Source organism: Dipodomys spectabilis, unplaced genomic scaffold (assembly GCF_019054845.1).
Source record: "Dipodomys spectabilis isolate Male_0828 unplaced genomic scaffold, ASM1905484v1 ptg000424l, whole genome shotgun sequence".
Classification (NCBI taxonomy): Eukaryota; Metazoa; Chordata; class Mammalia; order Rodentia; family Heteromyidae; genus Dipodomys; species Dipodomys spectabilis.
Genome location: NW_024871101.1, coordinates 1,014,014 through 1,027,189, shown reverse-complemented (window position 1 = coordinate 1,027,189; position 13,176 = coordinate 1,014,014). Strand labels below are relative to the sequence as shown.

General features: G+C 37.5%; 1 protein-coding gene across 1 annotated transcript; it reads right to left on the bottom strand.

Moving 5' to 3' along the window:
* Positions 1–11,259: 11,259 nt before the first annotated feature.
* On the bottom strand, positions 11,260–12,410 carry Lpar4 (lysophosphatidic acid receptor 4). The gene has a single exon (XM_042668290.1). The coding sequence runs from the start codon at positions 12,370–12,372 to the stop codon at positions 11,260–11,262; it is 1,113 nt and encodes a 370-aa protein (XP_042524224.1). The 5' UTR covers positions 12,373–12,410.
* Between the last annotated feature and the right edge of the window lie 766 nt (positions 12,411–13,176).

Sequence of the window (13,176 nt, the reverse complement as noted above, 5' to 3'; positions counted from 1 at the left end):
AATCACTAGTAACAAGATACTTCTTTGTAGTGAACTTTATGTGTTATGTGACATGCCATATGAACTGAAAGCTCCTGTGTAATATTTAACTCAAAATGCCAGCAAGTGCCTGAGAGGACAAATTAAATGAGGGAAAACTGCAAAGGGAAAGGTGGAGTTATTTATTTGGGAACTAGGTATAGTTGAAGTTTTAAGTATGCTCAGCATTTGTCTTCTTTCTTTGAGTTCTTGCAGTGTTCGAATATGTGGGAACCATTTTATTCTGGAAAAAAGATAGAGTATTTACACAAACACAGACACAGACACACACACACACACACACACACACACACACACACACACACACACACCTCCCAATGATCTCATATAGACTATTTGAAAATGTACTACTTCTTCTTCTTCTTCTTCTTCTTCTTCTTATTATTATTATTATTATTATTATTATTATTATTATTATTATTATTATTCAAACTCTTCCTGACTTCATGTAGAAGAAGGAATAGGTAGCCATTTTGGAGAACATTTTCAAAGGGAAATTGAAAGGATCTTTTATCTTTTTCACACTGATGACTTACAACCTATCATTAAAATGTGTTTCTGGGGCTGGGAAGGTGGCTCAGTGGTAGAGCTCTTGCCTTGCATGCCTGAGGCCCTGGGTTAGATTCCTCAGCACCACATAAGCAAAAAGAAAAAAAAAAGCCGGAAGTGGCACTGTGGCTCAGGTGGTAGAGCGCTAGCCTTGGGCTGAAGAGCTGAGGGACAGCGCCCATGCCCAGAGTTCAGGCCCCACGACCAGACCCAAAAAAAAAAAAAAATGTGTTTCTGCTGGTTGTGGTCTTTCTCAATGTAATCTCAACACTAAAGAAGTTAAGGCAGTAAGGACCACAACCTGGTTCAGTCTGGGCTACGTAGTGAGACCTTGCCTCAAAAAATATACTCCCTGAAAGTGGCGCTGTGGCTTAAGCAGTAGAGCATTCAGCTTGAGCTGAAGAGCCCAGGGACAGCGCTCAAGCCCAGAGTTCAAGCCAAACGACTGACAAAAAACAATCTGCAACTTAAGACTTATAGTAATGGACAGATGTAGCAGCACTAGTTAAGAACATAAGCTCAACTGCTTTGTTGAATGGCAACTCCTTTGTAAAATGACTTAAAGATAACAATAAAAAAGAACATAGGTTTAGTGGCTCATGTCTATAAACCTAGCTACTCAGGTGGCTGAGATTTGAGGACTGTAGTTCAAATTCAGCCTGGGCTGGAGTTTGTGAGACTCTCATCTCCAATTAACTACCAAAAAGCCAGAAGTGGATCTCTGACTCAAGTGGTAGAACAGCCCTGAGCAAAAAATCTCAAAGACAGCATTCAGGCCCTGAGTTCAAGCCCCATTACCAGCACCTAATCATCATCATCATTATCATCATTATTATCATCATAGTATTTAGTAACAGATTCTGCTCCTTACTAGCCTAAGACTATTTTTAAGTATTTCAGTATGTGAGCCTCAATATTCTCATCTGTAGAAAGTAGGCAGTCATTAAACTTTCTTTTTGATTGTTGGAAAGCAAAGAAGTGATTTCAATAATATCTGACACTTAGTGAATATCTTCATCTGTAAACCCCAGTATTAAAAAGTACTGTTACCCTGGTGCTGGTGGCTCATGCCATAGTTATAGTTACTCAGGAAGCTGAGATCTGAGGATCATGGTATGAAGCAAGCCCAGACAGGAAAATTCATGAGATGCTTACCTCCAATTAAACACCAAAGAAAGGGTAGAAGTGGAGCTATGTCTCAAGTGGTGGAGCCTTGAGCAAAAACCTGAGGAACAGCACCTAGGCCCTGAGTTCAAGCCCTAGGACTGGCACAAAAAGAACTGTTATAGCTTGGCACTGGTAGTTCATGCCTGTAATCCTAGCTACTTAGGAGGTTGAGATCTGAAGACCACAGTTGAAAACCAGCCAAGGCAGACAAAACTATGAGATTCTTATCTCTAATTAACCAGCAAAATGCCAGAACTGAAGGTGTGGCTAAAGTAGTACAGAATCTGCTGTAAGCAGGAAAATCTCAGGCACAGGATCCAGGATTTGAGTTCAAGCTCCAGTAAAGGCACACATAAGAAAAAAATACTGTTAGTTCTCAGCAGGAATGAACTTGGAGTGCCAGTGTTAGAGCTAGCAGGATCTTAGATGTCACTGAGTCCAAATTGTTCATTTCACTAATGTAGGAACTCAAGAAAGAAATGTAGAAGGGACTGGGTGTTGATAATGAGTACCTGTCATCCCAACCATATGGGAAAACACAAATAGGAGGGTCACAGTCCAGGATGGTAAGTGCATAAAGCAAAAGTGTATCTCAGAAATAATCAACAAAGTAACAGCCAGTGAAGGGATGAAAGTGGTAATCTGCTCAACAAGTGTGATGCTTTGAATTCAAGTTCAAGTACCAGAAGAAGAAGAAAGAAGAAGAAGAAGAGGAGGAGGAGGAGGAGGAGGAGGAGGAGGAGGAGGAGGAGGAGGAGGAGGAAGGAGAAGGAGAAAGAAGAGGAAGAAGGAGAAGGAGAAGAAGAAGAAGAAGAAGGAGAAGAAGAAGAAGAAGAGGAGGAGGGGGGGGGAGGGGAGAGGGGAGAGAGGGGGGAGAGGGGGAGAGGAGGGAAGAGGATTTATCCAAGCTAATGGAGTAAGTAGGAGAATTAACTGTGAAAACCGGATTTGGGCTAGGTGCTAATGGCTCATACTTGTAATCCTAGCTACTCAAGGAGGCTGATATCTGAGGTCAGGGTCTAAATACAGCCTGGACAAGATAGTCCATGAGACTCTTCATTTAACCACCAAAAAGTCAGAAGTAGACATATGACTCAAGGGGTAGAGTACTAGCCTTGAACAGAGAAAACTAAGGGACAGTACCTAGGCACTGAGTTCAAGCCCCAGTAAGGGCTTGGGAAGAATGAAAGGGATAGAAGCGGAAGCGGAGGAGGAGGAGGAGGAGGAGGAGGAGGAGGAGGAGGAGGAGGAAGAGAAGGAAGAGAAGGAGGAGGAGGAGGAGAAGAAGGAGGAGGAGGAAGAGGAGGAGAAGGAGGGTGAAGGAGGAGGAGGAGGAAGAAAGGGGAAGAAGGAAGGAAGGAGGGAGGGAGGGAGGAAAGAAAGAGAGAGAGAAAGAATGAAAGAGAAAAAGAAAGAAAGAAAGAAAGAAAGAAAGAAAGAAAGAAAGAAAGAAAGAAAGAAAGAAAGAAAGAAAGAAAGAAAGAAAGAAAGAAAGAAAGAAAGAAAGAAAAAGCAAGCAGGCACATTCTACTTATTACAAATGAAGGAAACCCTGAAGCCTATGCTTCTTTGGGTCTGGCAAACTTTGCTTAAATAATTTTTTTAAGTCTTTCCATTTCCTTACAATCATTCTTTCTGATGGAAGCATGGAGATCCATTGTGTATACATTTTCTTGATCCATCCAATGGAAAGTAAAAGACAAATAATTACACCTGGACGTGATTAATTAAACAGCAATGTAAAAATTCACATAGTGAGAACAAAGGAGAATATTCTTGAGAGGTTCTCAAAGGCTCAATAGCTATGTGCATAAAATCATATAAAATGATGCCTGTTCAAATGAACTCCAAGAAATGTAAACAAGAGGTTTTTCTTTGTTGTGTTTAATGCACTGTGTGAAGTTCTTTTTTTTCCTTTTTCCCCTTGATTTATCCCCTGTTGTTACTGTATTTTATTTTAATATCCTGTGTCTTGTACATACGTTTATCTGATTTGGGAAAGGGAAGGGGAACAACAAAATGGTGGTACAAAGGACAAAGGGTGAATCAATGCAACAACAATACTCACAAGAGAATATGTTGGAAATGAATTTTTTAACTTGGGGGGAAGGATTGGGGGAAGGGAAAGTAGGAGAAAAACAAGGGAGGGTATAACAATGTTTGACAAGAAATGTGAAAGGAAAATGTAACCCAGGCAGAAAGTAACCAAAAAGACCATGCCGACAGAAGTCAAGTAGAAGGAAAGATTTATTGCCAGCAGAGCTGACAAAGCCATGTTTTCATGAGGAAAGGGAGAAAATGGTGCCATCTGGCTCCTTGGAGGCCCTTTTCATATAGTCCAGAAGCGGGAGGTGCCTCACCTACTATGCAGGTGCTACCATCGAGGGAGGAGATTAGGTCTGCTGTGAGGTGGGCGTTTCCTTACAAAATGTACTCATTACCTTACATATGCAATGCAACCCCTCTGTACGTCATCTTAGCAATAAAATTAAATTTTAAAAAAAGTAAGAAATGGAAAAGGTCTTTTATTATACTAGTTGTGGTTCTTTTTTTTTTTTTCTTTTCTTCTTTCCTTTCTTTGGTTTACTCCCTTCTGTCACAGTTTTTGGTTTCTATATCCTTTGTCTTGTATATAAGTTTATCTGATTTGGGGAAAAGGGGAAGGACAGAAACAGTGGGACAAAGGGTGAACCAATTCAACAGTGAAACCCACTAGACACTAGGTTGGAAATGAACTATACAACTTTAAAGAGAGGGAAGTCGGGAGGGGAAAAACTGGGAGAGGGAGTGACACTGTTCAAAAGGAAATGTACTCATTACCTGACATGTAACTGTAATACCTCTGTACACCACCTTTACAATAAAATTTAAAAAGAATGAAAGAGCCAGAGAGAGAGAAGGGAGGGAAGGAGGGAGGGAGGGAGGGAGGAGGGAAGGAAGGAAAGAAAGAAAGAAAGAGAGAGAGAGAGAGGAAGGAAGGAAGGAAGGAAGGAAGGAAGGAAGGAAGGAAGGAAGGAAGACAGGCTAAAGAGAAAGAGATTTGGACAGCCTACACATCTTTATGGAACAGAGTTAGCATTCAGATCTTTCTCTGGGAGCATATGTTGCTCAAAGCAAACGTGGTTTGGAAAAAGAGAGAGAGGCAGAGAGTGGGGGAAGGAGAGAGGGAACAGGCAGGGGGAGAGAGGGGGAAGGGACAAGGAGTGAGAGAGGGAAAGGAGAGGCATACAGAGATGTGGAGATTGAGAGAGGTAGAGTGAAGAAAGGCGACCACACCTGTTTCAAGAGAAAATATGCTGTGTTGTCTGTGCTGTACTGTGGGAAAGAGGAAGCTGAAGAAAGAGGAAGCTAGGGAAAGGACCTGCTCAGCTAGCCTCGGTTTCCATTAGCCTTCATGGTCTCTTGTGGCTTAAACACTAAGGGATACACAATACAGATTTAGGACAACAGAAATTCAGGGCTTCATGATCTATTTTACAACAAGCTTTAGAATATATAATACTGAAAAATCAGAACTTTCTTGTATTTTGTTACATGCATGGATAAACTTAGTATTCATTATTATTTTCATTAATTATTAAGACATGAGTTTCTCTTTTCAATGCTAATGACCTGTGTGCACATGCACACACACACACACACACACACATGTGCAAGCTCATGTATTCATCAAGCTCATGTATTCATGACAGTACTAGGGCATAAACTCAGTTCCTGGGTGCTGTTTAGCTCAAGACTGGTACTTTACCACATGAGCCACAGCTCCACTTCCAACTTTTTGCTGGTTAATTGAAGATAAGAGTCTCTCATAGGTTTGATTTACCAAGCTGGCTTTCTAGTGCAATCCTCAGATCTTAGCCTCCTGACTAGTTAAGACTACTGTTAAGAGCCACCAGTGCCCAGCCACTTATGACATTTTAACTTTAAACCAATCTTGTTGTAGAATGTGAAGTATGGTTTCACACACATGTTCCTATTTACTTTTCTGGTTTTATTCTTGAATACTTCTTGTTGCCTTTAAAAAAAACTGTTGAAATTTTTGCTTATTTTCTTGCCTGTTAAGACTCAAAGCATATACTTGAAAACACCAAGGTTGTTTTTTTTAATCTGATGTCACCACTGCATCTCCAATGTCTAGAAAAGTATGAGGTACAAAAAGAAAAGAAAAGTATGAGGTACATGGTTACTATTTAAGAAGCTAAATAAGTAAATGAATTGTGTATGTCCAGAAATTTCCATAGCCAACCTGCTTCCCAGGAACATCTTAGGCTCCCAATTGAGAAAAGTTCTCAATGGTTTGAGCCTTGTGAACATCAATATACCCAAAGAAGGTATTGTCATTGGAATAATTTGTTGAGCTACAGAGAAACTGCAGAGAAGCTGGGCTTATAGTGGATAGTATGAGAGCTCTTTGCAATCAGCTTTCAATGTATAAGGGTGGAATCGCTACATCATAAAAAGGACAGAAACCTAGTTATCAGGGTCACAGAAGTCTCTCCAATCTGAGAGCCTGCCTGACTTTGCTCACTGCCACACTTTGCATCTTCTACTGGACCTACTTCCATAAATTCCCGATCTCACTGCTATCCTAGATGTTTGAGCAAAAACTTCCTTTACACACCTTCAGAGAGGGAAAAAAGCTAATCAAACTGAAGACTGGTGAGGTTTTGTTTCAGTAGCCTATACTTTTGACTTCCTTGTTGAAACAAGCTGCTTAAGGTTTCAGGAATCATTTCACCAAAACTATCAGACTCAGGGGACATTTGGTGAAAAAAAATCCAAACCTATATGAAATGAGAACACAGCTGCCTGGTCACGAAGGAGAGTTTTCAAAACGAGTGAAAAGACAATACGTTTTTGACTTTGTGGTACATGAGGTTTAACTAAACTTTTTTGACACAAAGATGATCAATAACACCATATGGAAAAACAAAAAGCTCTGCTTTATACCTAATAATATCTATCCAGAAGTGCATAAATTATTGCCCTTCAATCCTCTGGATTTTTGAGTTTTGACCTGCCTGAAGAGCACTATATTGCACCCATTTCCTTGAACACAGTGCCTCTCGTGATCCTCAGTGAGGAGTAAGAACGTGAAAACCTCACTCCAGTTGAGTTCCCCTTTGCCTATAAGGAAGCCTTCGCCACCATCGGGGATATAACATGTTCCAATCACCAAGCATTTTGTTGATCCTGGATGTTGAATTGTGCCCCCCCTTTTGTTACAACATAGATAATTAAATTTCTCAGTGTTGTATAGTTTATGTTTGTATTAATAAAGCATCTTTGTTTATGAGACAAGGAGAGAGACAGAAACAGAGACAGAGACAGAGAGACATAGAGATAGAAAAATAAGGAAATTTACTGTGCAGGGTCCCTGCCATAAGATGAGGCAAGGGAGGCTGAGGCTCAAAAAATGACTGACTATTTCTTGGAACAGCCAAGTCTCCCCATCCAAAGCCTTCTTCAAATAGACATTTGAATTCATCAGAGTCCCTTTCTAGGATGCAACACAAACAGAAGGAATAAAAGTGATTAAAAAGGGGGGAGGGATCAATCATTCATAACTCACTGTGCATCTGTTCAACTTGCCACTGTATTGACAAAGGTTTATGTAGTATGTTTTCCCAGGTGGAAGCAGTCTTTGTGTAGGGGAGATGCTGGAGGGTATAAAGATCCCCAGAAAAAAATGAAGTAGAGAGCATGAATTTTGCAAAACCATACAAAATTAGCAGGAGTCTGGAGTGCAGAGAACAGATGGAAGAAAACCGATAGGAATGGGAAACAAATGCCATTTTCCACATTGTTTCTGAGAACCTGACTTGAAAGGTCATTAAAAGAAAGGTTCCTCTAATGTTAATTACCGAGGGCTAACCTTGATGGCTGTGATGTCAGAAAAGGCACTGTATGTTCATTTTCATCTCATGAGGAATCAATGCATGTGAAGTTGAGATACTGATATTGCTTGCCCTGAGAATTAGAGGCCTGGGCACCGTCACCAGGAATTGCCTATGTTGCTATCGTAGGACTTTATTTAATTTAGTTTAGTTAGTTTTACTTTAGTTACTGATGAATCAGCCACCTAATTATCACTCATATATTGTTGTCAGATTGCTTGTTTATCTCTGCCTGCTCCAGGCCTGACAGTGGATGGATGTAATGGGATATTTCACCAAATCCCAGAAATCACTTTCAAATTTAGCATGCCTACAAACCCCAAGTACAACTAGCCATTCCTTGGGGATTGGCTATAGAATAATTCATGGATACCAAAATCTAGATGTTCAATTCTTTTCTAAAATGGCTTAGTATTTGCATATGACATGTGCACATCTCCAGTAGTCTTTAATAAATCATCTCTACATTACTTAGTAAATGCTACATGGTTGTGCTATATTGTTTAGGGAATAGGAAAAATCATTTGTGCATATTCAATATAGTTACAATTATTTTCAAGGATTTTTACTTGAGATTGGTTGTATCCACAGACATAGAAATTATGGATAGAAGTTCAACTATCAATCAAATCCACATTGGAAAACTCAGGGAAGGAGGGTTTTTACTATGATCCTCAAAATGTCACTCAGTGATTGTGTCATTTACTAATGCTACATTGGACTTCAGAGAGCCTCAAAAATAAAGTACTGGAATTCATTTGAGAGAAAATATAATTCAAGTCCTTTCTCAGAGGATGGAAGGAAGATAAATAACGGAGAGATACCTTCCAGTGTTTACAAATACAGAAATTAGAGTGAATCGATAATCAACAAAGGCATAATAGCTAGATAATCCAAATCTATTTTATTATATGTAATATTTAAAAGACAAGTTGAATAACAGCTAAAAGATTACCTTTGCTTTTAAAATGTAAAATAAAGTAGATTTTACATTTAGTTATACATTTTTTGGTTATATTTTTCATAAGACAATTTTTAATATTAACAAGTGATAGCAACTTACAAAATGGAAATTAACTAAAAGGAAGTGAAATATGAACAATTATATAAGACAAAACATGAAAATTATACAAAAGGAAACCAATTTATAATATATTTTATGTCAATTTTGTTAACACCTCCAATTAGTTTGAGATCATAATCCTAAAATTACTTAATTTTAAATGTTATAGACAAAAAAAGAGTTCACATGTAGTTTAAACTTACAATAAAAACAGAAAAGGAAGAATAATGAAGGAAATGAAAAGATTATTCATACTTTGATTACAAATCTATTCTTACAACATAACCTAACAAGCGAACTTAATCTAACTTAACCTAATTTTGTCTAACTGAACCTAATACATTGCATATTCCAACTATAACCTTTCTTCACAAAATAATATAATGGCATGATTATTTTTAGGACTTTAGATCATGAATCCATTCTTACTATTGTTCTATTGTTTTAAGCTTTTTTTTTTAGTTCCTAACCCAAGCACAGACACAGCAGTGTTTAAACTTGTATTATGCTCACAGATTTTTTAACTTTAAAAAGCCTTAGTATTTTTGAAACTACATATCATCAGAAAGAAAAACAAAGCTTAAGGAATTTCAAGAATTTGCTTATTGTTTTAGAATCTTTACTTTTTCATCATTGTTTTATGGCTTTTAATTTTTTAACTGCTCCCTGGCACGACTTCAGCTTACAAGAAAGATGCATTGTTTCTGGAAGTTTTACTTAAAAATTCTTAACATTTTTTAATTGCCATATCATCTACATTTTAAAAATATGATCAATGCACATTAAAAATGTTTAGCTGTTTTACAGGGTTTGAAAGTGTTTTTCTTATTATTGTTATTCGTGTGTGTGTATGTGTATGAGGAGTTTTATTTCTATTACCTCTAACATAAGGACAAATGTAGCTGTCTTTCCAGATGCACTGTGTTCAAAAGTTTTACTGACAAACCTCAATATTCTTATACCTTCTTTTCATCTCCAATGATAAGATTTTAAGAATTTGTTTTGGGTTTCATTGTTTCAAGTGAGTTATTCTTTTACAGAATTTAATATTGTTTTTATATCTCCTGAAGTGGGTGCCAGTTTAGCAGCTTCCTTTATGCATTTTGATCTAAGGTATCATATGAAAATTATAAAAATGGTAAGATCTAATAAATTTTACAGATGTTTCAAAATTTAAGCTCTAAGAATTAGGAGTGATTTTTTAAAATAAGGGTTTGTTTGGGAATTTATGGGATTTTCTGTAATTTATATTCAACCTAGGTAAAATTTTAGCAGATTTCTAGTTGAACTGTGCTTGAAATTTTCATATTAAGTGACATAGTATATTTTTTTTAATTTACAGAGCTATGACACAAAATACTAATGCAAGTGTTAGGAACTATTTTTGCTTGTTTCTCTTTTTTGGGTCCTTTTCATTTTGTAGTTTTTGTTTTATTTTGCTTGTTTTGATTTATGTATACTTTTTTCAATTTGCTCCTGACCTGCACACAAATTCAGCAGCTATTTGGCTACATTGTGCTCCAAAACTTAATAGAAAATAGGAAATATATATATTCTATAGATACACAAAATTATTAATGCAAGGTTTTTTGGCTTTATTAATTTTTAAGGTTTTTTTGTTGTTATTTATTTACATTTTTTTTCAATTCACTCCTGACCTGGGCACAAATGTTGCAGAATTCTGGCTGCATTGTACCCCAAAATTTAATATGAAGATAAATATTTTACAAAACCCAGTCACTCCCCACAAAATGAAAATTGGAGTTTTTAATTTTAAAGAATGTGGTATTGCTTACAGATTGTTAATTGACATCTTGTATTTTTATAGGATTTTTCCATTCTACACCCCCAAGCACACAGGTAGCAGCTTTTTAGCTTAGAAGTTTGGAATGAAAATCTTATTGTAGATTTAAAAAGGAAAATATTAAAAACTGAGATCATTGGTAGTTATAAATGTATAAATCTTGTTAACTTTCCATCTCTTCTCATCCATATTCATGCAGTTTTTCTGTTGTCAAAATTCACAAGTTTTGCCAATTCTTTTAAATGTGACACATTCCTTATTAATAATGCTAGATTAAAATATGCTCATATGCTAAAATAAATTTCATGGTAATTCACAAAAACTAGCATGTATCAGTAGTAACACAAACATTTTTTAAATAAATCCCTGAATTTGTTCTATACTTATAGGCCAAATCCAATTACCAAAATCATTGGAATGGAAATGTATTTTGAAAAGTTTTACAGTAATCTCCACCACACTGAAGACAAGGCCACTGACAACTTATATATAATGTGATACAATGAAATACCAACTCAGAAGAAGAGTCTGGTGATCTATTTTGGTTTCTGTAATTAGACTTGACCTATAATTACTGAACAAAACAGCGTATGTACAATAAATGTCCAAACAAATGGATCTGGCTGTATTTGGTACAGTAATCTATTCTCAGCATCATTAGCTTCAATCTTTTTTCTTATTTGTATCATAAGAAAAATCATAGGAGAAACTATATCTGGACCTGAAGACAATTCTCGTACCTAGAAAGTGGATTCTAGCATTAATTCACCACCATTATTTGTTGTTTGATCACTAACTTCCTCTTGAATAGCTGGAAGGGAAGGCTTTGTGGTCAGAGGTGTTTCAGTCTTAAACAGAGACTCCATTCTGATATGGGTGTTGATGTAGAAGGACTTCTGAAAAGACTCAAGGGTAAAGTAATAGATGAAAGGGTCAAAGCAACAATTCAGAGTGGCAAGGCACAAAGTAATTGGGTACATGATCTTTGCAAATCGTTCCAACAAACAATTAGTAATGGCTTGAGAGCGCACCAAGGCATACAGGAAGAGAACAGAGTTGTAGGGTACAAAGCATACCACAAAGACTGCCATATGTACTGTGATCATCTTCAGCACTTTTTTCTTATTGGTCCCAATTTGTGACAGTGTTGCCGGCTTGCGAAGGGTTCTCAGCACCACAGAGGAGCAGGAAACATTCAATATGAGAGGGATAATGAACCCAACAACTTCAATAAATATTGTAATCTTGGACAGATAAGTCTTCCAGACACGCTTGGAGAAGCCCTCAAAGCAGGTGGTAGTTGCATTGTTGACATTAGTAGTGGAGAACAAAGAAGCTGAAATACCACCACTAAGGACTAGGATCCAGACTCCAGCACACACAATGGCAGAGTTCCTTCTGGTCCTAATGGTACGAGACCTAAAGGGATAAACAATAGCCAGGAAACGATCCACACTGATACAGGTGAGGAAGAGCATACTCCCATAGATGTTGGTGAGGAATGCAGTCCCCGAGATCTTGCAGAGGGTGTCACCAAAAGGCCAGTGGCGATTGAAGTTGTAAAATATTTTGAAAGGTAGGGTACAAACAAAGAGCAAATCAGAGAGGGCCAGATTGGTAATGAAAATAGCCGTCTCACTTCTCATTTTCATGCGGAAGCAGAAGACAAACAGAGAAGCGCTGTTGGTGATTAGACCCAGGATGAATACAACACTGTAGACAGCACCATTCAGATTATACTTGAAAGAATCATCAACAATACAAGTATTATTGGCAGTCGCATTGCCCAATCTGGGCCTGAGACTTGAATTTAAATCTTGGAACTGGAAGTCAATGAATCTCCTGTCACCCATGGATTTTGCTTTCAGAAGGCCTGCTAGCTGCAGGGACTCACCACTCTCAGATTAGGGACAGACAAGAATTTTTTCCTCCTGTAGAAAAGAAGAAGGAATAAGTCAAGTTAATTTTCCATCCATAAATTCTGTGAAGATATTCTGCTCATCCGATCAAAAGATAATAGATACATATAATTTGGATTGACAACTGCTTCTGAAGTGTCTCTTTTTTTTTCCTGCTGATCCTGGCACTTTTTTGCTCAAGACTAGCAATCTGCCATTTAATTGGAGATAAGAGTATACACATAGAGCTCCCCTATGACCCAGCAATCCCACTTTCGGGCATCAACCCAAATGTTCACAAATAAGGCCATACTAAAGCTACCAGCACAACTGTTTATTGCAGCATTATTCACCATAACTAAGATATGGAACCAACCCAGATGACCCGAAAGTAGATGAGTGGATCAAGAAAATGTGGTATATATATATAGAATTCCATTATACATATGTATACACATATATATGCATATATGTGTATACATATGTATAGTGGAATTCTATGCCTCCATCAGAAAGAATGACACCACCCCATTTGTTAGGAAATGGAAAGACTTGGAAAAAATTATATTAAGTAAAGTAAACCAGGCCCAAAGAAATATAAGTCCCATAGTTTCCGTTATTTGCAATACCCAGTATATTTCTAGGACAAGCAGAAAAGGCCAAAAGCTATATGCCTATGACCATATAAGATGATACTAAGCGAAATGAACCCCAAGATAAGGACACAAGAGATTTTATCTTCCTTGGTATTGTCTTTAA

What these genes read in the sequence shown, in the direction of transcription:
- Lpar4 (XM_042668290.1), bottom strand. Translation starts at nt 12,372, where the DNA reads ATGGGTGACAGGAGATTCATTGACTTCCAGTTCCAAGATTTAAATTCA.